Genomic DNA, 27,393 nt, shown 5'->3' on the forward strand with positions numbered 1-27,393 from the left:
CTGCAGCTTGTGCTGCCACCACAACACCAAAGGATTTCCAACCCATGAAGCAGCAGAAAGAGCAAAACTCAAGGCACATTTGTATAAATGAAAGCTCTTCCATTCCTATAAAAACCGGCAATAAAATATACAAAATAAGTAGAATTCTCTCCATTCAATCAATATACACCTGCCTTCAGTCCTTCCTGAGGCACTAGTGGAGCGTGAGGAAGAATCACTGCTACCACATGTTCAACATTCACTCTTGGCTATCAAATACATTAGATTTACTAGTGCAAAGGCAAAAAGAAGTCTGGCTGGTTTATTATTTTTGTTGGCTGCTTTTCTGTTTGGGGGTTTGGTCTGGGTTTTTGGGGTTGTTTTTTTTTTTTTGCTCTGCTCTGGTTCCTCATAAAAAAATTTACATCACTAAGAAATTAGCATTTGCATAAAGAAACAAGCAGCTGTATATTTGCCAAATTAAATCTTAAAATAATTTTATACTGTACAAATATACATTACACATGAAACATTTACAATCTTAACTTCCTAGAGGATGAAATTCACAGTTCTTCCAAGCAATGCAGCTACTCAAATTTTCCAATTCAAAAAGCTCAAAGCCATCCACCATCAGGTATGAAGTCCCCTTCACTCAGGGACAGGATGGGAAAGAGATGGATTACTGATAGTAGTGGTATCAGTGTAAGGGAGTTCCAGGTAGTAAATTTAAAATACAGCCCTTGCTAGACAGAAACCTGGGAATAGATTTTCAGTAATGAGCCAATACTGAAGTCAGTGAGAGGTCTTTCTTCGCTTGGCACTGTTTGAGTCCATGTTCTCTGGCTGTTCCTCTGATGCTCTCCTCGTTAACACATGATAGTCTTTGTTCCACTTACTGCTATTGCTCTGACCCCCTTCACTGCAGGCTTTTGAACCGCTTTTTGATACAGCAGCTCTCCAGTCACCCTCGCGCTGCGCTGCGTGACACGACACAGAAGGCACACTGCGCTGTCCCACTGTTTGCTGGGGCTTCTTAGAGCTTTCTGTGTGATCCCTGGCAGCTGAGGACATGGCACGGCCTTGCTGTGATGCTGACCCTGGATTGCTCTGGGCTGACCGATCACTGTCTTTTGAGGCCTGCTCCCTCTCTTTAGCTTTGGTTCTACTGGCCATACTTGCCAGCCTTGGGTCCCGTGGTTTCTCCTGATGAGCAGGAAGCGCTGCAGCCTCCACGGGTGCTGAGGCGCTGCCTCTCCTGGAGTCTGTGGGCCGAGCACCCTGCAGCTGCTGTGGCTGTCTGCTTCCCTGGGGTGCTGCGTGGCCAGTGCCAGCGGCGACTTCCCGTGGGCTGATGGTCTCCCTTGGATTTCCAAGGTCAGCCCTCTTGCTACTGGAAGAGCCAGGCTGTGACACAGAAGATGTCTTCGCCCCTGCTTTGGCTGGAAGGGGCTGCATGGGCTCCCTTGGATTTGCAGGGTCAGCCCTCTTGCTACTGGAAGAGCAAGGCTGTGACACAGAAGATGTCTTCACCTCTGCTTTGGTTGGAAGGGGCTGCATCGCTGTCCTGAGCTTCAAAATCCTAACAGCATCTTTCCTGTAGGTTTTCTCTGATGTCTTGATAATGGCACCTCTTCTCTGAGCATCCTGAATCAACTCATTCCAGTCTTTATTTTCCTTTTAAAAAAAAAAATAGGCAAATGACAATCCCCCCAAAGAAAGAGTTATCAGAAAGAAATCAGCACAAATGGACAGGTGTCAGAGGATGCAGAGCCCCTTTAATCAAGGTACCTGACACAACTGTCATGGAAAGTGCTGTTATGTTCCTTCTGGAAGTATCTTGTGCTTCACTTACAAAACAACAACAGGCCCTCTGGCCACTGTAATACAGGGAATGTACTTTTGACCATCAGTGAGCTACCACTTGAAATGACAATCTCTGTATTTATGAAGGCCAAAAGAGCTCTCGTACAGAGGAGCACGGCTGTAATGCCCTCTACTGGTGTAGAAAAAGGATAAAAATCAAGTTCTGAGACACAAAGTCTGCTCAAGAGCACTCCCTGTACACTGTGTGCAGACCTTTTTACTCCCCAAAACACATCATCCTGTTTCAGAAACACACGATCCAAAGAGTACAAGCAGAGTATCCTCCAGCCACATGACTGCACAAGGTAGTGTCAAAAACAATCATCTGAAGATCAGCAGGGGAATGTTTTGGGGTGGTTTGTTTTTTACACGCCACTTTCCTTGCTCAAGTATGCAGTGACAACTGCAATAGCTGGAGGAACAGTAAGAATCAAGCAGAAATATGTCTCTGCCACCACTTTACCAGGAGAGGAAAGCTCTTCCACAACTCCCCCATCTAAATTGTAAAGGACAGTGTTTTAACTGAGTTACTAAAAATATTGTGAGTAGTTTCTAACTGTCCTTCTCAGAAGCAATGAAAGCTTTTTTGTTTTTTTGAAGAAAAGCTTTTATGACATTTATAGCCAAAATTTTCCAAAAGAGAATCCTTCAGAGGCCTGGATGGTACTAGTTTAGCAATACACTAGAAAGAGGTCCCCTTTCACAGACTAGGCCTACCTGAGGATGGTTCTCCCTTTCTCAACTCTGACCTGACCTAAAAGGCAAGATCATTTGATTAACATTGTACCTACCATGAGCGTTTTCAGTCTCCCAAGGATGAAGAGGCTGTATCTGGCGCGGGTGATTGTAACGTTCAGACGTTGAAGGCTTGCCAGAAACCTAGATGGATGACAAGACAAAACTAAGCTCCTAAACTGCTTCCTCCAAGAGGCTTAAGTGTTGTGAGAAAAAGAGGTAATATTCCATGTCAGTGAGAAGGTAATGGTTGCAAAGGCAGGAGGAGTTCATGACCCATTCCCAGATCTCACCACAGCAGCACAGCCTTACACAAAGGGCTTTGCATGAATTCTGGGGTTTTTTTCACCATTTTGATTCCTTGCAGGGAATTCCAGCTCTTCCCAGCTCTTACCATTGATGTTTCCTTTCTTAGAGCAAATCCCCTCTTAATGCCAACCACTGCTTCCTTAAATATTCCTCAAAGTACAGAAGACATCAACCTCATTTCACCTATCAAGACTTTAAGCTTCTTTTTGACTTGAACTGAAATAGGTTAATAATATTTGGCATGATTAAGAAGAAATTTTTCTACTGAAACACTGAACACTGGAAATGAATATTTTACTTTAGAGGTGACCCAGCACTGGAAGCACATGAAGGCTTTTGCTTTGTCATGCTTCAAGAGTGAAATGTATACTAGTGCAGAAGAAAGTCTGTATTTGCACTATAAAAACTGTCTAGTCTGTTTTGGTGGATCACAATCCAAGGTACTGAATCCTAAACAAATGCCTAGTATATATTTAAAGGTTGGTTTTTGTTAGGGCTTATTTACCAAAGCTCAAAAAAAGGCTTGTGAAACAAATATCAGTATTTCTTCTCAACAAATACACAGCTTATTCTATACTAACAAAGTCTGCAATATGAAAATCAAGTCCTTATACAAAGTAGTTTGAACAGGTCTGACATGAATGCTTAGTACTGTGGTCATGGCACTGAGACCTTCTCTGCAGCAAATTCATAACTCCTGCAGTTACACTGCAAAGGCCCCAGAAAATCTGGGCAGGAGGGAGGGAGTGGGGGGGGTGGGGAGAAATAAAGAGGCAAGAAGCAGCCCTGGGACATAGACCCAGCAGCACAGATATAGTTCTCTAGGTCTTGGGGAGGTGGGGAGTGGATCTTGAAAGACCATTAATTCCTAATATCTTTTAAAAAAGGAAAGACAATGAGATTATTTTCTTAGGAAAGGAAAAAAGCCCCCTGTCATTTCTTGGAGAGTTCTCTCCTCCCTTTACAAGTTACTTTCAGAATAATTTTAATGCTGGACTAGCAACCTTGGAGACCAAAATACTTTGCTCAGCTATAAGATCATATGTAAGGGTGATGTGACCTTTCCCATCACACCTTGCCAATGGCACCTGAGCCCGAGACAGAGATGCAGAGATGTCCAAGTCATTAGTACGTACAGCTACAGCACTCTGCACTGCCAGAGGTTCAATATATAAACCTTCAATGCAGTAAGCTGGAAAATTTTCTTCCAAAAGAACAGAAAGGGGTTAAATCCTGTGTCAGCCGAGAGAACTGGCAGGTTCCAGCTGCCTTCAGTTTCCAAACTCAATCAACCAGATTAAGAAATCTCCAAAAAGCATTACTGTTGTTTACTATAGGATTTGGATTCTTTCTCTTCCCAAAGTAGCATGGATCAGCACAATAAAGAGCCCTTTATCTACAAACAAGAAAATTAGTATCAGAAAAACATAAGTAGCTTAGTGAAACACTGTACACAACAGTGATCTCTGTTTATGCAAATAGACTTCCCACAGTTTAGATTTAAAAGCCACTATTTCCACTACCTTTTTTTAAACTAAAGTGGTCCCTGAATTACAGAAACAAGTCAACTGCTGTAGTGGTCGGGGGGTCAACAGCACACCCAGTATCTAGTTTCTTCTGTTTCAGACAGGAAAACCCTTATATTATTAAATCTGCAATTTTGAAACAAGATTTCCTGCAACCCCCCTGCTAACTCAGGACAAGCACATTCAACTGTAGGTCACAGATCCAGCTCATCTACATCACACTCCTGCCACATATAGAACTAGTTAGCAATTTACACAATGCTGTATTAATAGGATAGCAGCAGTCACAGAAAATGGATTTAATGTCAAGAGAGCAGTATTCAGAAAGTTCTGGTATATAACAAAAGCTACAAGAAAATTAAGTGCTGCAGTACTAGTGCAAAGAGCCAAGTTCCCAAGACCAATCCTGACAAACCAAAGGAGTGACAGGCAAGTTCATCAGCATGCAACACAGAACACAGCACCTCACATTTCCAAGTCCCTTTGTTTCACAGATCTCAAACCAGCAACATTAATTCATGCATTAAGATACCCTCTAATTTGCTGGCTGTGGTCACTTGTTCTCCAATAACTTTCTGGCTGGTTATATTAAAAATAACAGCTATATCTTGAGTGTCACTGGAAATAGGACTTAAAAAAATCACCCAAGAGAAACATACCCAATGGACCCTTTGGTGCTGTTTGCCCGCACACACGTCACTATGATGCAGTCTTTCTCTCGTCCCTGGAACGCATCCACTGTGTCCACTTCTCCTGGGCTGTTGAGGAAAGAATTAGCAAGCCCCTAAGTTATGTTAGTTGAATTCTTAAGCAACACACCCTGATGCAAACAGACTAAGCACTGTTCTGAATATGCAACTGTCAAAATAACCCAGGATACATTTCTGTTTTGCTGTATGAAAAGATTCAGTCTAGGAACCTAAGGCTACATTCCCCTTTGAGGCCAACATCACGGCTGAAAAGCTATTCAGGGTTGTGCAGCTTGGAATTTTAGGTATTCCTTCAAATGAGTTTTATTCAGAACAGCAATACAATCAAAGCACATATACAAGTACCAGTTAAAGAATTGTTCAAAGTGGCTGTGTCTAAGCATAGATGTTGGTAGTACAGGAAAAAGCTGAGTTTTTGCTGTTATTTTAGGAGGATAAACAACAGACTAAGATGCAAAAGCCAAGCCCCATGTGAAACCTCATTGTTTCTTTACCTGTTATTCTTAAACACTTTGTCCAGCTGCTCTTGAATTTTCTTTTTCTGTGCACTGTAAGGGGTAATTATCCCAATGCGACGGACACCTAGATCCTTCCTTTTTTCTTTAATCGTTCTAATTAATTCCATAACCAGCTTCACTTCCTGGGGATTACTGAAAGAGCTGAACAAGACAGAATGGAAACATTATAGGAATATGTTTGACAGCTCTTTCAAACTCAAACTTTCAGCCTGATTTCTAAGGGGACTGCATGTCGAAGCCCCCATCTTGACCTTCTTCAGCCTCCTTCAAGTAACGGCTCAAAGAATTTTGCAAGCAGGCTCTGATGAGGGAGACAAACAACAAGTGTGAGCAGTGAAACACTGCACTTCAGACTCCCTAAAAGTACATAGCTTTGCTTTCCTTACAGGATTAGCAAAAGGAAGGACTGAGCACGCCACCTTCTGGCTTTACCTCAACATGCAGCTGAGAAAAGAATCGCTGAAAAAATATAATAAATCAGGAACTCCAACTGTTACTAGCATTAGCTGAGACTGTAGGCATTTACTGGCACCTAGCAGACAGTCAAACCATAGCCAAAACCAGCTTTAGACAAATGCTTTTTTGGTTTGGGTTTTTGGGGGCTTTTTTAAAAACACCCGCACTCAATAAACAAGATTTTTGTAAAATTAAATCGAGTTGAAAATGCAGTTCTGACTAATTAATACACACAGGGAACAATAGAGGACAGAAGATAACTCTTCTGCAGGCAATTAGTTCTCAGCAAATCTAAAATTTGGCAGAGTAGAATGCAGAACTTACTCATTGTCTCGCTCCTCATGACCATCTCCTACATCAAAAATAAGGTAGGGCTGGAATGGCCACTCTGAAGAACATCTGTTCTCTTCTGTTGCTCTGTAAGTAACATTTTTATCACCAAGTAAGCATGCAGAAAGTCTAAGAACTGCATGGTTATCAAATAGAAGCAACTTTCAACTCCTCCCCATTCCAGAGTCCTTAATTTTCACTGGTACAACAGCATATATCAAGGCCTGAATATGAACTCTGAGCAGTAAACATACTCACTTTTAAGGGAACTAGTTAACTCACATATCACAGCCAGCACTAGCAAGAGATGGAATGAAAGTTTTCTCCCCCTTTAAACAACCTCACCCCTCCCCACAACCTCAAGATTTTTTTTAAACTCTTTAGACTCAAGAGAATATCCTGATACAAAAAAGACTTCTTTGAAATACACCCCGCTCAGGAAGGAGAACAGAGAGCTCCTCACTTGTCAGTCTTGAGAGTCCTGCCATAAACATAATTGGACGGGAAGAGGCAGATGTCAGGGTGCATCCTGTACTGCACAGTCAGCTGCACCACGGGCAGGCTTCGTAGTAGGTTCTTGTGTACTTGCTCCTCCAGGTGCCGGTGGAGCCGAGCCATCAGCGACTGATCGTAGCCGTACTCCTGCGCTTTCTGCCAGGGGGAAAACACAGGGCTGACTTCTAGAGAATCAGGTCTCAAATTAGCTACAGGAATTTGCTGCTTGGACTTTAAGAGAAAACACCAAATAGTCTAAACTCCTAAATCACTGGCAAAGTGACAAATACTTGCACTTCATCTTCTATTTGGTTACTGTTAATGTTTCAGGAAAGATCACCTGAGTAAAATCTAATGTGCTGTCAGTGTATCTTCATCAAGACAACTCTCCTTTGAGTGTCACAACGTAGTAAAGTTTTAAAAACATCAACAATAACAGAAAGCAGGATCTTCCAGGTGGGATCTCATTAAATGAGCACACATCCTCCAGACAGTTTACCCTTCTAGAGATGCCAGTCTGGTTTCCCCCTCCTTTATCAGAGGTTTAAAACAGTCTTCACTGTACAGGAGCACAATAAAGTGCTCCCTATGCATTCATCCTTCAAACACATCTGCAGGGTGAGGAAGTCCCCATAGAAACAGGTCGTCTTCATCCTCCATTCCTTAAGGAGTGTGACACTAACACTCACATGAGGAAGTGTCTGCCACACCAATGTCCACCACAAACCCAGTGCCACGTTGCACTCAAGTTTGTGTTGCCATAGCAATTCTTAACAGTGCATGAAATCAGTTTCAAGCTAGACCAGGAAAGTCTTTAGAGGCTGCACTCACACATCTGTACCAGCTTTATTCACACATTTGAAGGTAGTATTGATATGGCCTCTGTTTGAGGCTAACACTGGCAGGGCAAAAGTTACTGTCTGATACACATCATAATCTGTCATCAAGAGTCTTTTCTACATAAATTCTATAGACTATACACTATATACAGCATGAAAAATTACAATTTTAACACTTACCACTGATTTTACAGTAGGAGGGAGCTGTCTGGGATCTCCAACGAGGACAAGCTTATTACAGCGATGGATCAGTGGAATCAGTGTTTCAACCTCACAGGCCTGTCCTGCCTTGTGTACGTGCAAACAGGGGAAAAAGTTGTTAGCAAAGGAGGAAAGTGTGTTACAGGAAGTGTAACACAGTCAGAATAACTCAGAAATGCTTTTTAGGGCTTTGAAACAAAATAAAACCAGAGGAAAAGGTGAAACAAAAAGCCCAAGAGAAGAATACTGTTTTCCCTAATAAAAAGCTCCGAAGAGATTTTTCTTACATTAAATACACAGAGCTTTCTCCAACCAGATACAAACACAACTCAACCATCTGGAAACCTCTGCAGCAATAATCACCCTTCAGCCATGAGATTTAATTAAAAGCTGTCTGCAAACCCAACAAGTGAGAAAATTAAGCAAAAGTTACTCCTTAATGCTCTGAGTGGCAGGACAGGCTGGTTATCAGTTAAAAGGTGTGGATGGGGCAAATGAACCACCACACATCACACCAGCAGCCAAGTAACAACATGTAGTTGAAGCACAGAACAAGGCAGACCTTTAGAGAAGGAACATGCTGTAGTTCTAAAGAGCTTCACTGACCTCATCCACAATGACACAGCTGAAAGGATCCAGTCCCTGCCGCCAAAACGCAGATTCCAGCAGACTCCCTCCACTTGTGCTCAGTGTGCAGCAGATGATATCAGACTCCAAGAGGATGTCCACCTGCACTTTCTGAGAATGCCCCCGAACCTTCAAGTGCAACAAGACACCATGTTTGTCCTCTTTTAGTTCTTTGACTCACCTTATAGCAATTCTAACTGCCAAGCAGATCATGCATAATACAGCATCCCAATGAAACTATCCCCGTTATTACAAATAGAAGTCCCAAGTTGGCTTAGCTGGAGCATTACTCCCAGTTGAAATTACACCATCTTTGAGGTGGCATACTGGAAGAACTATTCCTTTCCCTCTACAGCTATACAACACACAGCAAAAGTGAGCAAAATTGAGCTTGCCATCACATTTGTGACAGACTTCATGACCATGAAGAGTCTGCATATACATTGTTAAAGATGAACCTTCATTCATCTCCTGGTTCATGCTGATAGTCAGCCTTATTACTGGTTTTGCTATCAGTGCCTATTTGCAATTTTAAACCTATCTCTTTCCCCCACACAAGAAAAAATTCTAGCTATTGCCTTAAACAGGTAAACATCTCAGTCCCAACAGGATTATAAGGGGCACATGATTTCTAGGATGATCTTCATCCTAGAAAATGAGGATTCCAACACCTTCACTGCTACATACACATTTTGTTTAAAATTTAAGAGTAGGTCATTGTTTTGGTTTTGTGTTTGGGCTTTCTTCTTCAATATGTAGCCAGAGCACTCCTGGATCTCACACCAGGATGTTCATAGCTTACTCTGTTTGTCATCTTTTATTTATTGACTTTTATAAACACTCCCAGCCACATCAAAACCAAATCTCCACCACAATTAAAGGACACCAAGTATATAAAGAGATTAGCTGAGGTTTATTAAAGACCTGCCCTAAAGATAAATTCTTACCTCCTTTAGTTGGGAAGCAAGCTGCTGTCTCTCCTTTGAAAGTCTGCCAATTTCATCATCTAACATTTGACTCTGGGTGGGAGCAAATGGGAGGGAAGAAAAAAACCCACAGAAATATCAGGAATAATTAACACATTTCCCATATACCTTTTCCCTCCCTTGCCCTAATATAGTTTGTCAAAAAATGGTTAACATATTTAGCCTTTCCATACACAATACTACACTTCTTGTGCAACTGGGAAACCGGTTTACCATTGGAAATTTGTAATTTGAGCAGAAATGCCCATTTTTTTAGTTAAAAAATATTGAAACACATAGGCCAAAAACTCAAGGTTGTGAGGTATCTTACAACTGTCAGTTACAGAGAGCTTTGAAGTACACAAGTTAAATCATTAAGACTATCAAACACTGAAGCATGAAGTGGCACGATTGGTTTGTTGAAAATACCAGTATAAACAGAGAAAAAAAATGTTTCCTCCTGTAAAGTTCCTCACCCCCTTTCATGGTGCTAGCTAATGTTTCCACTAGTTAAAAAACAGGTGAGGAGACAGCTATTCTCAGAAGTGGTATTAAGAGTTCTCTACTCTTTGTATTCAGTTGAGAACACAAAGAAAAGACACAAACAGGATCAAAGCCACTATTGCTTTACTACCTCCTTCTTCCCACATCTGTGCATGGCACGCTGACGAGACAGTGTGTCCAGCTGTTGATCCAGAGCTTCTTTTTTCTTCTGAATATCCTGGTCACAGTCACCTGGCTTCCGTTCTGTACAATGGGAAACAGGAGGAATAGAGAAATCTATGTTATCATGACACTTGCTCTCAGTCATGCATCTTTTGTTAAGAAAAAACAGCATTTTTCCTTTTCCTACTGAAATCTCTCAAGCACAGCATAGCCACGTTGCTTACAAATGATGGCTTTAGCATGCATTTGTTACAGATCCTTTATAAAACAAAGTCATCTTGCATATTTCTTGGGTTTTGCTTAGATTTTAGGCTGTAAGTAAACAGACACTTTTCCATTAAGATTGGGAAAAATGATGTTAATGAAGCACTGTTGCAGAAAAGTCTTTTACCAGCTGTTCTTTTTTAAAGGATGCATAGTCCCTCCCAAATGCAAAACACCACCAAGCTATTAGAGAATACTGAAGAACAGTCCATCACTTTACTTACTCATTCTATGTTCAACTTGCTTATCCAGGCTAAATCCCCGGACTTCACTGTTGATTGCTTTTTCAGCACCAAGTCGCACTAATTTGATGTCACCACAGTTTCCTGTTCACAAAATCAGAGTCAAAATACTTTTAGATTGCTCCAACAATCTCTGCACTTTGGTATGAGAGGAAAAGAGATAAACAAGGCTTTTCCTTTTCTGCTTCTCAGGGGTCTGTGGCCATTTTATACTTATCTAAATGCAGCTACAAAATAATTCAGTAGTTAGAAAAATGATGTTGCCTGTGTTTTAGTGGTGGCTGCACCACCTCTCTCTCAGGCTTCCTGATCTAAAACCTACAGAATGCCTAAGGTAGAAAATTACCCCAGTACCATTAGTAACACAGCCGGTAAATCAATACTGAATTGACATTTAGTTACAAAGCACATATCCCCCCAGGCCCCAGTCACAGACTAGATGCTTTGGTTCAGAATACTTTGTATTAGTCACAAACTAGTGGGGGGGGAAAAAAAAACACTAACAGGCTCTCTCACATGTCAGTTTTCATTGGTCTGTTTAGCATAATTAGCGAAGTCCAATTTTAGTCAAAATCAAGGTAATAGGTCTTGTGTACAAATCTTTAAGGAGTACTTAAAAACTGGTGAACTGAAAGCTAATACTATGAGGAGAGGGGCAATGTCTATATAAAGACAAAGTGCAATTTAAAGAAAACCTAATACACCTTTAATAAAAGGATGTACCACCACATCCTGCAAGAGAAAACAGCTGCTTAGAGTAGCATGTAAGGATTATGCCTAATGAACTGTTCCAGTTTCTCCTTTAGGTTTTGTCTATTGAACATACGAACAGATGAACAGAATTTTAAAATAAGCCATACCTAAAGGGTCCTGTCTGTTTTGGCATTTTTCCTTAAATGCAACGATGATCTTTTTCATGAGTTCATCAACAGCAGCATTTGATGGTGCACAAACTAGAAAGCGGTTTGACTTCATCTTCGAATTTGTTTTTTGAGTTGATTTCTCATTCCTAGTGTTCTGTAGATAAATTAACAATAAACCAAAATAGGCTCTTTAGATTGTTTTCATTTGTGATTTAAAAGCCAGGCTGTATGGTCATTTTAGTCAGCAGAGTTATGGGGACTATTGCACTTGACTATCTCTTAAGGTATGTCTTGCACTGAGTAACAAATCAAATGCATTAATACTATTTGCATGAATACCCTTCAACAACAAACCAGATGCCACTATGAAAGCCATTAACGGGATAGGCCAAATAGCATTCTTTAATACATCAGAATAAGGATGTTTTTATGGAACAAGTGTTTATACTACTGGTGGCACGTTTTATAGATTTTAAAATTATGTACAATATGTAATTTGAAATTTGGGCATTCCAAGATGCCCAAAAGGTATTCTTTCCACCTTTACATCCTATACAGTACAGCGTTAGGTCAGCTTAGTTAGTTACACACACACCCCCACAATTGCCAATACCATACTTCCATTTAAATTAAGCTACCACTGACTTTCATGGTAAAACTAAACACCAGCACATAACAGTCAAACCATGTTCACTTACCTGTCTCAGAACACGAGACAGAAGTCCAACAATAGTTTTGGATTTCCCTGTTCCAGGTGGTCCGTGGATGAGGCAGATCTTGGGAAGCCCTGGATGTTGCTTTACCATGGCATAAGCCGTCTCTATGGCTCTCTTTTGACCTTCATTGTATTCATTCATATCCCATGCCTGAAGGGACAGAGGAAAAACTATTGAATTACCTAATGCTGATCAAACCTCCCACGTGCCTTTAGGTATTGTCAAGAATGTCACCCACCCACCACCTACAATTCAAAGCCTTGAAGGTCACAGGAGGTTTCGATTCTAGGTTTGTTCTACATGCACACTCAACCCTGACTTTCAAGCTGGGATAAAGGTTTCATTTACTCTACACACCTTTGGTTTGATTTACTTTTCCCTGCTACGCCTTATTTCCTGTCCAGGAAAAAGCCTGAAAGCTGCTCCAGGTGCACTACTAGTATCTATGTCAATACAGCAAAAACACCTGAGCAAATTCACACTCCTCTCTATCCACCCTGTCCATCAAGTCTGAAAAGCACCAAGTGCCTCTGTATTTTTGAGCACAAGTGGCATGAAAAACCAGTTCTGCAAACTCATCAAGCCCAAACGCCCACTTTGTCACCCCTGTGACTTCTAGGTGCAGGACTTACAGCACTTCCTGAAGCAATGGACAGATCTCTTGGACAGAAGTCATTGTAACTTGGGTTTATGATTGGTCTAGCCAGTGGGCTCCTGCTCAACAGTAGTAGACCTTTGAATGTTCGGTGTGTGGTCACCAGGGAGCCAACCACCACACACTTCACTTGCTTATTTATGAAGAATGACAAATTGCCTCGAGTTTTCACAGAAAGATGGCAGACTGTATGCTGTTCCTTTTGTCCTGTTGAGGGGGAGGAAACCACCCACATGTTAATTCAAAGAACATCCAAAATTTGTTGCTGAAAGATCTTTGAAAGTCACTCGAAGAATTCACCCGAACCAGGTGTTGCCTTTATTAGGGTGCCAATAACTAATTCCTGAAAAAACTCCACTCCCACCCCCCAAAAAACCCAAACAAAACCAAAAAAAGCCAAAGCCCCCACAGCCCACCAGTGCTCTGTAAAACAACTCAGATGTTTGTTTTCATCAGGCAGTGTTAATCTTGATGCTTGGTAATTCACAGCTTCAGCTCAAGACAACAAAAATTTTAGTCGATAAGACCACCGAAATTCACAGCACTTCATAATACCTTACAGCAGCTCCTAAAGAAGTACACAGAGCACCTAACTCATCATTAATTCCTGTCCTTACAGAAAGCATTAACATCTGTATTGAAGGAAGTCCCTAGAAACATGCACGGAAAGCAGGTCTGCAGCTTGTTATGAAGCTTCTGGCACAGAACAGACATGCAGCAGTGGAAAAACGATCCAATTTCCTCTGGGTAACTGGCATATTATGACTATCAACAGTCAGGTATAAAGCAGCATTTCAGGACACCAAGAAGAATCCCACTTTTATTTCAGCCCTGTTTACTTACTAGTTAAACGGCCAGAGGCGCGAGCAAACCGTGTCACAAGGCCAACATGATGCACTATTGGGTTCTCCATCTCACTCTCTTCCCTAAAGGTGTCTTTTTTCTTTCGGACCACCAAGAAGATTAAGTCATCCTCCTTTGGGTGAAGCTGCCTTGCCAAATCACTTTCTTGAAAATGAGCTGGTCAAAATATATTTTAAAATTAGAGCACTAAAAGGAAAGTGGTTACAATTACTTTTTGACTCCAGAAGAACTATGATTAAAATTCTGCACAGACTCAGTAATACCCACCTGTTTATTAAAGCTATTAGAAGCTATAGCAAAATACTATGAAGAGTTTTAACTGCATTCTGCCTTAAGTCTGAACACAGCACTGTGCAAAAATAGAGCATATCAAGAACTATTTCATTTACCAAACAAAGCTGAAAATCTTAAACAAGTGAGGTGAAAGTATTCAAACAACAAATAACTTCTTGTACTGAACTCAAATTCCCTGCAAAACAAGTATTTGTTATGTACATTCTGTAAAATAGCAAATTTAAGATTCTTTCGGTATTTAAAACAAATAAAAACACCTACCTTTAAGCGCTAGCTCATTATAAGGTACTACATGAAAATCAGAGGAAGGTTTTATTACAAAAACCCAAAGAGCTTACCTGTAAAATCTGCTGTGTTCAGGTCAGCACTGAAGTTCTGCAAGCAGAAATAGTAACTCTTCTCTCTCACTCTCTGGTTTTCTACCCACTCTTGGGCCAGCTACATGTTGGAAAGTAAAAGCTAAATAAAAACACTTTGAAGGGTTGAGTGTACCATGAGAGCTTGTCATGACTATTCAAAGGGCAAACATACTAAGAAGAAATAAAAGGAAGCTAACAGATTGTCAAGTACAAGATATTGAAGAGTCTCACCCATTTCTTGTACTGTGTGCCACACACTACAAACACACAGGGCAAACAAAAGCATTTTCTCCTACACCACCCCCCATTTAATGTACTTCCTTACAAAGCTCTGAAAAACAAACATGGGTTCCCTCAATTGCATTTTCACCTTAAAATACTGTATTATCCTCACATTGACTTCATTTTCTACATTATTTCTACAAGAGAAGTGGTGCAATGCCTGAACCTGAATACAGACTTTGAATGAAGGAATGCTTGTGTTTTCTCACTGTTAAAGTTAAGTTGTTATGGAAAGATGTACTCCTCAGATTAGCCTACCCTCTCACTTAAGTTCTCAAAACAACACATTCTAATTCTCTTTCTACAACCACTGTCATTAAAGGCCTCAGTTTCTTAACAGATTTCTGGCTTAAGCTTTATATGACAAAGAAACCCCCCTTTTCCCTCCTTTCACATGTGAAAGCTTTACTTTACTGGGGTAACATACCCCAATCAAATTTAACTGTCCAAGTATTCCCCCCAAACCATTCCTGTATTCAGGTCCGTAGCTGAACATTTTCAAAAAAGTAAACAGAGGACATAAACCAGTTCTTAATTCCTTGGTAAAACTTACTATGGTTGAAGAAAAACCAAGAGGCAGATAGCTACTTACTGTTTCAAAGGCATTTAGCATCATCAAGGGGAAAAACGTATTAAAATAGTCATTGTAGCCCTGAAATCGGACAGGAACAGCGGCTACCACAGACTGCAGGAGATTACTTGGAGGTCCAAACTGGCTGCAGCTTGTAAACATTTCATAAGTCCACTTTAGGACTTCATTAACAAAAATGCTATGATCACGCTGCTGAGCGCCAAGGAAGGAAGAATGGTATCCTTCCTGGACAGGCCTTCTGGCAATGTTTGAAGTGTTGTCATTCTGTGCATTGCGTGACTGGAGAACATTACTGGAAACACTGGATTGAGGTACACTACTGAAGCTTGGAGACTTGGATGTTTGATTTCCTACTGGTAGAGCCTTTGGCCTGACCACCATCGGTTTCCCTGCATTCACTTTGCTCTTTGAAGCTGGTGGCAGCTTCTTACCATCTTCAAGATCCTTGCTGAAGGCTGCATTCCGTGAAGAGCTTGCTGAGCTGAAAATTTTAGTAGTGGAAGGCTTTCTTGGTTTAGGAGGCAGGAGAGAAGGTTTAGCAAACAAGTGATCATCTTCAGAGCTGGTGGCTGAATGCTTACTACAGTACTCTGCTGGTTTTTCCACTTTTTCCATACAGTCTTTGTACTTACATTTCACACTAGTTGAGAATTCATTCTGCTGAAGGCCTTCATCAGTATCCATTTCCTCTGGTGCTTTATTACCCATAGTAGTATCTAGAACACTCTCCACCTGAGAACATAGTTCCATATCCACAGGATCCAACTGAGTTAAAAACAGATCATCATCATCTTCACTGTTTTCAGCTGGTTCACATCCATGTTCCTTAGAAGTTGTCTTCTCACAGTCAGGCTGTCCAACACAATCTTTTCCTGAAGGTTCACCTTTACCACCTCCAACAAGCACAGCAGAATAGAGACTTGAATCCATAGGTACAGGAGGAACCATTGTACTGTTATCCTCTGATTTTTGGCTCTTGTCTGGAGAATGAGGCATTTTAGACAGACATGGCGGCTCCTCCACAGAGTGGCTTTCAAATTTTCCCTCACTGACAGAAGGACAAAGTCTCTCCTCCATTTCTGCCCCTCTTTGGTTTCCAACAGATCCTTTAACAGATGCCAGCACAAAGTTTTTGAGCTTTTGTTTGATAGATTTTGCATCCACTTTGCCAGCTCTTTTGTTTCTACCCTCAGAACTTCCTGCCAGATTTTTCACTTTGACATTTTTGGGCCTTGTCTGCCTTAAGAACTGAAGGTCTTGGCAGGCTAGCATTTTTCTATTATGTTTTATAGACAAATTCTGAGGAGCAATTAATTTAGTCTTGTGTCTCTGGGCTACTCCAACTCTCCCTGCAGCTTTACCATAGCTGCGCAACTGAGCCAAGCTGTCTAAAGAGCGCTGGGATAACTCAAATGCTCTGCGAGGCGCCTTCTTCAGACCAAGTCTTTCTACAGTTGATGTGGGTGCAGGACACTGCCGAACCTTCCTTGGAGGAACCACAGCAGGCGTTGACCTGCCAGGCTGAGAATGCAATGTGCTTTGAAGTTGTTTGTTTTGTGCTGGTTTAAGACCAGAAGGCTTTTTAGGACTTCTTTGTGTAGTCCTTGCTACCTTAGGTTTTGCTATGTTCTTCTGTGGGCTTGAGTTACTTTTCTTAAGGGCCAACTTTGAAGCTAACGAGATGTTAGATGTAGATGCTCTGGGTTCACTTAATTTTGAGTCCAGGGTAAAATCTTTAGTAGCAGTACATTTGTCTGCAAAATTGTCTTGTTGACCTTTTGCATTTTCATTACTGATTGGTTCTTGCAATGTTGCATTACTTACTACTTTTATATTATCAGCTGCTTTCTGATGAGAAGTATTTTCTATCTGCTTTTCCATCAAACTTGCTTCTTCCATGGCATCATCACTTATATAATCCATATCATAACCCCACTCATTTGTGTGATCATCCAGTAAGCCATCTGATTTACCACTATCAACTGATGTTGAACGCTGATCTTGTTTATACTCTTGAGTTGCCTCCATACTATAGGCTTGGGTATCTTGCCACACTGAAAAGACATCATCTTCTGTTTCAAACTCAAAGTACTGAGAGGCACAGTCTTCAAGCGACAAGGGTGAGCTTGGTGTCTCTGATTCTGGTTTGGTACCACCATCAGGAGTTGAAGGCTGCTTTTCAGGACACACATTTTCATTCTGTTTTTCTGTTTCCTCCTTGCCAGCCACATCTTTTTCTTCATCAGAAGAGTCTGAAATTATAATGACTCGATTTTCAAGGCAATCTGCATCACAGGGAGACTTGGTACTCTGGTCATCACTGGAAGATCTAACAGCACCTCTCACTTTCCTTTTAATATCACATACACTATATTGAATTGAGCTTTCTTGGCTTGATTCAAAGAGAAAGTTGACACTTTTGGCATACGCAGCTAAGGACAATTTACTGAGCTCTCTATCAACCTCTGAGTCTGTTGAAGTATTATCTTCAGACACCGCCTTCACAAAATCCTCCTCTTTTTTCCCCACTGAATTGTTTTCTCTCTTGAAATATTTTGAGAATTCAAACAACCTGTCACTCGATTCACACTTCACTGACAGCGGCTTGACCTGAGAAGCAGGGCTGGATATATCCCTCTTGTTTTCAGAGCTAGATGCAACACCACCGTTCGCTGAACTTTCATCTGTACAAAACGTCTTTGAAACCTGACTTTTAGAGTCACATTTAACCAAGTCATTTAAATTAGGCTGCTCCCTGCCTGCAGTTTTCATGCCCGTGTTTTTCTTAAACACAGACTTAAACAAACTTGACTTTTCTTTTACGGATACTTTTCTCATTAAGGTGTCATTAAGCCCTGAAAGCAAAGCACTGTTATCTTCATTTTCCTGCATACCAGGTTCATTTTCAGAGAAGCTGGAGCCATCTAATGGTGTTTCCTTTGATACTTGTTTAGTGGTCACCAGTTTGGATTGGCAAGTACCGGTAACACTTTTCTCCTGTATACTTTCACAGCTTCTTGAAGATGGAGTATCAACAGAGATTTCATTTCCAGACACAGTAGTCACTCCCTGATGTTTATAACAATCTTTGCTCGCACACAGAGAGCTAGTGCAAGAGTCAGGTTGCTCTACCTCTCCTTCTGAAGCACTTGTTGTTAAACTGCAGTTTTTCAAGTTGCATGGCTTTGCTGTCTGAGGTATTTTTGAGAGCCATTGAGCTTTCTGTATCTTGTTTTTCAAATCTTTGAGTCTATCCTTATCCACTTTATGCTTTGAAAAGAAGCTGGGAGAAATCTTGCTTTCCTTCACATCTGAGCTGTAAACATGTTCTGGAGAACCAATGCAAGTTTGCACAGCCGGATACGTTGTTGTGTGTCCTGCTTCACATTTGTTTTCTGACTCCCTGCTCCTTCTGAAATCTGAACACTGGGCATTTGGATTGAAGCACTGATTATCCATATCATAATTCCCTGCCACAAGATCATTATTCCTATTTTCCTGAACTTGCCCACAACCTTGTGTTGCCAAAGAGTTCTGTGGGCAGATGTATTCCTGGTCATCAAGTTCCTTTTTAATATTCCTCAAGAGTCCTTCTGTGGATGTCCATGTTGATGAACTTCTAGATGCATCTCTACATTCCTCTTCCCAGGCACTCTTTCTTCTAGGGCAACCTTCATCTCCACCTTCCGTTGACATAACAGGTGAGCAAAAGTCATCTCTGCCATGTAAACTCATCTTGCATCCATCATCATGGGGATTCTTCTCCTGCTTTATAGAAACAATAGGTAAAGTTGTAGAGTTTGCACTGCTTCCTCTGGGCACAAGGGTATTCAACGTTCTGTCCTTCATACTTCTTATAACTTGTTTTAGACATACTTGTAATTCCTGGGTTTCCTGAATGTTCAGCTGCCAACCTAAAGACAGATTTCCTCGCAGAAAAAGATTGAGTTTGTCTAGGTATTGCTTGCAAAGAGCATGCTGCCCAATCTGATAGCCTTCTCTAAGAAGGCTGCGGATCAACTGCACACAGGAGTTCTGCACAGAGTTAGAACCCTGTGAAGATACTGCTGATGAACCTCTCACAGAGTGCCCAGACTGTTTTTCAGTGCACCGTGTAAAGACTATAGCTGGAAGCTTAGCACATCTCACCACTGCTTCTACCCATTCTTGGGAGCTAATCCACAGCAAGTGCAAGCACTTCTTCTTTCTGTGTAGTTCAATAATGGACACCAAGATCAGGAGAAAAAATTCAGAGATTTTGTCACACTGCTGGATTCTCTCATTAAGGATATCTTTGATTTCTGAGCAGAGGTAGTGAATGACCTCTACTATATATGCTACACCCAAGTCCTTGAGATCCATAAGTGACTGAACAAAAGGGATGAACCACAGAAATGTGCTGTCGTGGACACGCATATCTCTGCCAATATCAGACTGAAGCAGGTTGGCCAGTGTTTGCATATCTTCATACAAGTTGGGGCAGTAGTCTGGACAAATGGCAGCCTTCCATCCAGTATCCTGAAAAATAAAATCATCACCCTCATTATGCACATCTGCACAGTTCAATCTGCCAGGTTTTTAGCTATAAAGTTTACTTAATCTCAAATATGCTGATTCAGTGATAGTATTTGGATACGAGAGACACTAAGTCAAAATCCAAACGTTAAAAAAAAAAATGCAAAAATAAGAAAAATCAAGCTACCACACATATAAGATACTCATTTCCTGAAATGTAACCCATGAAGTAGTAATTCTACACCTCATTACTCCATACATTAGTTTTGAATACTGAGAAACAAGGAGTAAAATACAAGAACTCAATCAGCAACTTCTATTTTAAATTGAATTCAGAGTTTTGTTTAATGTTTGTTTCAAACTTGATACGAATTATTGGGCTTTAATACCACCTCTGCCAAATTCACAAACACATTTTTCTTTATCTTTGCAGCCTGAAAGTACCATATAAACAAGCAATGACTACACTGGCTCCTATTTACAGGACATAAGTGACATACCTTTAGTAATTTTTCCATATAACATTACTAGTAGAAGCAATATTTTCCCCTTTGTGTTTTACAGATAAACTGCCACTGTCATTCAGTGATCAGAGTTCAAAGAGCAGGAAAACAAAGGATTTTTTAAATACCTTTTGAGGCTTTTCAGTGTTGTAATTATACACAATCTGACTGCAAGTAACCATATCATCATCATAGTCTGACTCTGGTTCAGTTTTTGTCCTGAAAAGACATATAAATTGTTATAGACTCCACACAACTAACTTACACTACAATAAAGCCAACTGGCCAAGCCACACATTTCACTTTTCAGATACTGACCATGTCACTATTAGAACTTGTCAGTGACAAAACATACCTCTGAAAAGATACCATATTTGAAGTGGCAGAGCTTATTCTATTCTGCTTATAAGAAGCAGGGGAAGCATCTGCCTCAGGAAAAGGGCTTTGTGTTAAGTTATGGATTTGACTACCTAGAATAAATACCCAGAATTCAGTTTCCTTTGAATTTTCAGCATTTAAGTGCAGTCCAATCACAGCTACATACTCATTCACTTTGTATGCAAGTATTTGAACACAGAGATATTCCTAAAGTCCTGGCACCTGGACTCTTACAAAAATCCTTGTATAAATCCAGGACAGAACACCAAAAGATGGACACAACAATGCTGTTCCCATAGAAGCTCTCTCTAAACTTTTGAGCAGCGCATTAACCAACCATTTCTGCACTAAACAAACACTTCACTGAAGTAACTTTCTGTTCAATACTGACAATACTGTTACTCAGAAGAGATAACTCAATTTTATCTTAGGATAGAACAAGACAACACCTTTAAAAAGAGTATCTGACAAATGCTGCTTTAAAACACTTTCTCTCAGCAGCTCACTACATTAACCGAGCTATTAGAGGCTAGTGTTGTGATTCTCACTCCATTTACTCCCCTGAAAGGAACACATTCAGAAAAGGAATAAAACTTTAAGACTACTACACAGTAGTCAGTATTTCCTCCAGATAAGATTTAAGACTTAACATGAGTTGAAAATAAACTCAAGTGTCATCTGGTACTACAATACAATCTAAAACTGTAATCTACTGAAAATTCTGGAATTCTCATCATTTTACCAAGAGCTTCAGTCACAGCAGTCATCATTAAACTTTAGTGCTATAACCAACTTGCACTTAATAAACACTAAACAGTTACCAGCCTTCCTGATTAAAGAAAAAAAAAATCTCTAAGGTTTAACAGACAAGCAGGTAAGTTTTTGAAAGAACTTCACAATTTTGAGGGACCTACATTATCTTTTCATTGCTTGAAATTAGCAAAATCTGATTTCTTTTTTTTTAATTTGCCATCTCCCTCCCCCAACACAAATTAAGGCAGCACTGACAAGAAAAGCAAGACCAAGCTACTACACTCCCTGGTGTTAAAAAGTCATAAACTGTTCTAGGCTCTTAATAAAACTGACCTCTTAAAGCTATTGCGTATATTTTTTATTTCATTGTTGTAGCTCACACTGTTGATAATGGTTTGAAAGGCCTGGACAGGATCAATAAGCTGACCCCATACTTTAGATCCGAGCTGATCCAAAATAACCATGAAACAATGCAGCGCTGGCCAGAAGGGGTCAGTGGAATCATCTGAAACATAACAGTAATATTGGGGAGAGTTGAAACGTGAGTCCTGTACATTCTTAGACTAAGCTGAAGTTCAAAGTAGCTGATTTTCATTGATCTTTTCTTAAATACTAATATAAAGATAAGTATCCTAGAAAGTTGCAACTATACTTTATAACCCAGAAAAAAGGATTTAAAAAAAAATCAGCTTCTCTTATCTCTACAGTCAGACACTGCTCTTTATGCAGTCTTACATCAGCAGGAACCTGGATAACTATTGCTAACATTTCCCAACTCTGTGGAACTGATTCTTCCACTGATTTCTGGAATGCTGTTCTACAAAGTGGGTGCAACTTACACGACTATGACACTTTATACTTCAACTTTTAAGCTAGAAGCAATTGGTTTTCTTTCAAGTGTGTCCTTCATTCTTCATATAAGATAGTATCATATCCTCGATGCACACATTAAGCTTATAAAGACCATTTAAGATGCAGCCCTGGTCTTGAGCTCACGTGCCATTCCCAGACTACACCATGGCATGTGGCCTACCAGAATGACCCAAAAGATACTAGTCTAAATCCTGATGCCCAGCTGCAAAAGGTGTTCCCATCAACAGACAGGTGGAACAGTGAAATTTTAAGCAAGTTACAGCAACTCAGAGGGTGTTTATGTTATGACTGAAAAGCTGAACTTCACACTATGAAATACACATTTCCATACAAATTCATCCTCTCAAAACCTCTAAGCTGGCCTTACACAAAGCACTGCCATCCCTTCTCCACTGCAGGCTGTGTCTGAAAGTCACTTTTCAGTATTTGTCAGTATTGCCCAAATATTGTGCAATATTGGTCATCTTCCAGAAGACAAATAAACCTCAGTCAGTCACCTCATCATCACACTACTAAGAATTTACTCAATTGGACAGAGAAAAAATAGGTTGCGAACTCTTAGTCTCAGTTACCAGCTGCTTCTTTCTCCATGGTGTGAAGTATGGACTGCATGAAATCATTTTGTTTGTCTGGGCCCAGTAACAAGGAGTCCATAGCTTGCTCTTCCAGCACTGTTAGCAACATACAAATCCCTACAAAAAAAGGGGAAAAGAAGAAACAACCTAGCCATGTAGGATCATATTCCTAATGCCACGACCAGCATAACACTTCACCAAAGAGATCAGCAGCAATAGGAAACTAAACACTGCCTCACTCCTATGGTTGTGCAACATTCAATTTTCCCATTTGGCATGCCCCAAAATAAACTGCATCTATGAAGTAGACTATCAATTCGAAATGAGCTCTTACAAAATGAGACTACACCTACAAATCCATTCCAGGTCATAAATACTCACCTAGCCAATAGTTCTTGTAGTTGGCAGTATCATATAAGTGAGATGGCAGAAGGAGGAGCTTCCCCTTTTCAAACATTGAAGAGCTGTAAATATCTGGATTCTCAAAAAGCCCCAACTCAATAACTTTGAACAAACAAGTCAGCACTTCCTGCAAGTCATAGTAATCATCCCTGTCAACCTTCCCTAAATTCCTTGCTGTCAGGATGGCCCATCGACGAATCTAAGGGTTGAAACAAAAAAGTTTAATTAAAAAGATCAAATAAAAATCACCATGCTGTAAGATCAGAAATCACTGCTACTACAAATGGTACAAAAGTGTATTCTTACTAAAGTAAGGTCTTACAAATGCAATTAAGAGCTTTTTTCCAAAATAACCTTAGGAACAAGCTTACTATGCCTACAAGATGTTGGTAACAAAAATTCAGGGTAATATATACAAATAAAATTCCTTGGATTCATGTGACAAGGAGCATTTGGTTTTGTAGTTGCTTTATATTGTTTAAATGGAACTGACCAACATTTTCTATTTAGTTAACTGCATGATACACAACAGATGTGTGAAGTTGCACTCTCAGCAATACTTCTTCAATTTTTAAGATTCCAAACATTAAAGTTTCTAATGGTGAAGAAAGAACAGGGAAGATAACAGTGATTCACATGCTAAATTACTTGAATTTCATTTAGGAATATAAAGTGTAAGTTCTTCAGTGGGACATCTGTTGATTTTTGCCGACTAAATGCAAATAGTAAAGTGATTCTACAAGTTACTGCAAACAAAGTCTTCTCCCCTTCAGCAAGAGTAACTACATTCCTAATGAAGTCTCATTTTTCTACATACACTGTTAAAAATAAAGAAAATCGATACTTTAGACTTTTAATGTTACTATTTTCATATTCTTGTCATTAAATATAAGAATCTGCTCTGATGCTTTTTAAAACTAGGTTTTAGTGGAACAGAAAGAGTAACTCACCACTTCTTTTGGGTGTACCAAAAATAGATAAATTCCTGGATATTTCTCAAAGACGTTAAAGGAGCTGTGACTTTGTTCCATTCTACAGAGCACTTCCACACACAGTTCACCTAAAAGGATAAACGCAGCTGAAGGAAGGACTGATATGCTAACAAATCCACACCTACTTGGTATTAATATTATACACACACAGAAGTACTTTGGTTTAACCGTGTGTTCTTTTCTCCTCCCTCACTAAAAACACACTGAGGGAAGGGCAGGGTGTTAAGATACATACTGACTTTCTCGTGCAGCAGCAGATAGGGGTATTTCAGGATTTCTAGAAGGGGCACTCGCAGGTTATTCTCAAAATCTGGGCCCACATAACCAGAGAGCTGTGTTTCTCCATTGTCATCCACCAGAAACAATTCATCATCTTCTCCAGCTTCTTCTGCCATGGATTTCTCTATGTGGGCAATAAGACGAGCAGTTTCCAATTCCCACAAGACCTAATTCAACGGGGAAATGAAATTAACCAAAGTCCATTCTGAAGAGAGCAATTAATATTTATTATCACATGTAAAAAAAAAACTTAAGTAGACTTTCAAAATGACACCATTTTGAAAAGTCTCTTTCCAAGCACGGTGTGAAACAATAACCTTGTACCATGGAATTCAGACTGTGTCAGTCACAAAACTCTCACTTCAGAGTTAAGACTACAAAGTCATTTTTAAGAGTGGCATTGAGACCAAAATCATTGCTATATTTCTGTTCAATACTCAAACTTTCAATAATTATTTCAGGCCATAGGTTAGTCATAAAACTCATTGCACCAGCCAGTGTAAAATGCACAACACAGAAGTGATGGTATTTGGGAAATGCAGTCTTTAAGTCTTGCCTCCTTACTTATTTTGCAGTGTCTCAGTGGAAGAGAGTGACCATAAACAGCAGGAGCTGACTGACTTGCATAGGATTCACCTCACTTAATGTTACTCATCTAAAGTAACTGCTGCAAACCTCAGTTACAAACCAAGGTTACTTCCACACTCAACAGACACAGAAAGGAACTTTCAGCAGCCCAATCACTCCACTTATTTCCAATCTATACTCACACGGGATTGCCCTCCAGAGACGTCTAACTGACTAATTTTAGTCAACCTCTTAGATATCCTCATTAGGATCAGATACAAATACACATATACACGAGGGAAAAGAAGCTTTCAGAAATAAAAACTAGATACTAATGAGGGAGAATTATAAAAGAATTACAAAAGCCTTATATTATTATAAAATTACAAGTTTTAAAACTGTTTTGATTGTTTTTAATGGTACAATCTCACAGGCTTGCAAGGTCAGATCTCTGAAATTCAAGCACAGTAGCAAACTATGAATGTGAAGTGAAAGCAAACAGTAAGAGGAACAAAGCCTGAGCAGAAGCAAGAGGAATGAAAATATATTAATGGAAATTGAACTGTTAAGTCTGTTTCAGCAGGTGGTTCTTTTTCACATGTCAAACCATGACAACATGAATAAAGTTCAAGGTGTAACGTCTGGTCAGCGACTTCCTACTACTGTTATCACTAATTTTAATATATGCAAAATGAGGGTGCTCTCTTCCTTTACCATCAGCTCTCTGCAATTCAATTTAAAATAAACAAACCGTTGAAAAGCAACATACTCTATTCCCAAAACCCAATAGGACACAACCCATGCCCAAAACTCTCACACATACACACACTGTACCACAGACAGTTCTCAAGCTTTCCTTCAGTTTCGAGTTCTCACAGGTAGTATTGGGCAGCAGCCAAATCTCTTTATTACCTCATGCAACCTTGGCAATTTTTCCCTTGCTTTGTGGTACTCAACCACACATTCCAGGCAGTAACAGAGATCATCATTGGCTCCTTCAAGATCTTCCAGGGACAACTGCTTGGAAGCATAGCTCTTCAGGAACTCAGTGGTGTCAGAACCACTAGGTGTACACCATCGGCATGTGCTCATTCTTTGGGTGGAAAGAAGAAGGGATTAACACAAGCCCAAAGGCTGAAAGCATTCAAACGCTTCCTTTCAGCTACAACAGTACCTAGGTTTCAAGCACAGGGAGTTTCAGGATTTATGTAACTCATTAGCAGCACACACATCTATGTTCTTGTTCACCCGCGAAATTAAACAAAATACAGATTAAAGCATCATACAAGTATCACAGAAAAATGTCTGCTGGATAACAAACATTGGAAGAGAAAAGCATCACCAAGAAGTCAAGTCACATAACTCGCAAACTACAAAACAGCATGTGAAAATTCACTTTGCACACAAAAAGCTTCAACTAATGCACTTTCCATAACTACAATGCTAAAGTTCATTATATATTGCTTTACTGGTACCAGTGGAATTTAGGTCTAATGAGCACAAAATTGAATTTGCTCTTTTTCTTAGTCTTGGACTAAGATTTATAGGTCAACAAATCCCTGTTGTCAAAAGGAAAGGGTATTTATGCTGAACTTGCCTGTCTTCGTTATTATAGCTACAAAGCATCAGAAAATTCTCACCACGGATTGCTTCCTCTAAAAACAAAAAGTTCTTCACTAAGCAGCAATACAGTCATCTCAGATCCTGCTAGTCTGAAAAACTCAACAGAATACTACAAAAAGCACGAACACTTGAACTCGAATAGTTACAGTAACAGCAAGGAGTTAGTGTAACAAGGAGTGCAAAGGGGGAATCTACGTAAAGCACAACCTTGCCTTTCCTCATACATACTGGGGGGAAAAAAAAAAAACCCAAGCAAACAATAGGATTTACCTTTGAAAAGGAAGCTACTTGCTGTGCAGGAGTGCGAGGTCACATGGTGGGAACGGGAAAGGCGCTGCCCTGCAGCCGGGGGAGGGGGCGGGCACCATGCCCCGAGCACGGCACGGCAGAGCAGCACCGTCAGCAGCCCATTTCCCGGTGACCGCGCCTTCGTGCTGTTTCAAAGATCTACAGCGAAACAGTAACCATCAGAAACCGGTTCAGTCCGCAGGTTGCAGGCTCAGATTTGCTTGGCTGTTCAGGTCAACGCTGCGCATTAAACACACATTTACATGTGGTTTGCACCTGAATCCCTTCCATCGCT

The 27,393-nt window shown here is 40.3% G+C and overlaps 1 protein-coding gene across 1 annotated transcript; it reads right to left on the reverse strand.

Annotated features, from left to right (window-relative positions):
* SETX (senataxin) lies at positions 1–26,279 on the reverse strand (the record flags this gene model as incomplete). The annotated part of the gene is made up of 25 exons (XM_084272319.1): positions 1–1,653; positions 2,634–2,721; positions 5,072–5,170; positions 5,617–5,781; positions 6,421–6,513; positions 6,890–7,077; positions 7,941–8,044; positions 8,564–8,717; positions 9,536–9,607; positions 10,188–10,300; positions 10,708–10,809; positions 11,586–11,742; positions 12,287–12,454; positions 12,937–13,166; positions 13,803–13,979; positions 14,456–14,555; positions 15,351–18,419; positions 18,705–19,868; positions 20,497–20,587; positions 21,833–22,004; positions 22,945–23,064; positions 23,329–23,548; positions 24,300–24,409; positions 24,577–24,787; positions 26,100–26,279. 25 exons carry the CDS (start codon positions 26,277–26,279, stop codon positions 772–774), a joined length of 8,229 nt encoding a protein of 2,742 aa, XP_084128445.1. The 3' UTR covers positions 1–771.
* Between the last annotated feature and the right edge of the window lie 1,114 nt (positions 26,280–27,393).

This window comes from Gallinula chloropus (assembly GCF_964237585.1).
Source record: "Gallinula chloropus genome assembly, chromosome: 18".
In the NCBI taxonomy this organism is placed as follows: Eukaryota; Metazoa; Chordata; class Aves; order Gruiformes; family Rallidae; genus Gallinula; species Gallinula chloropus.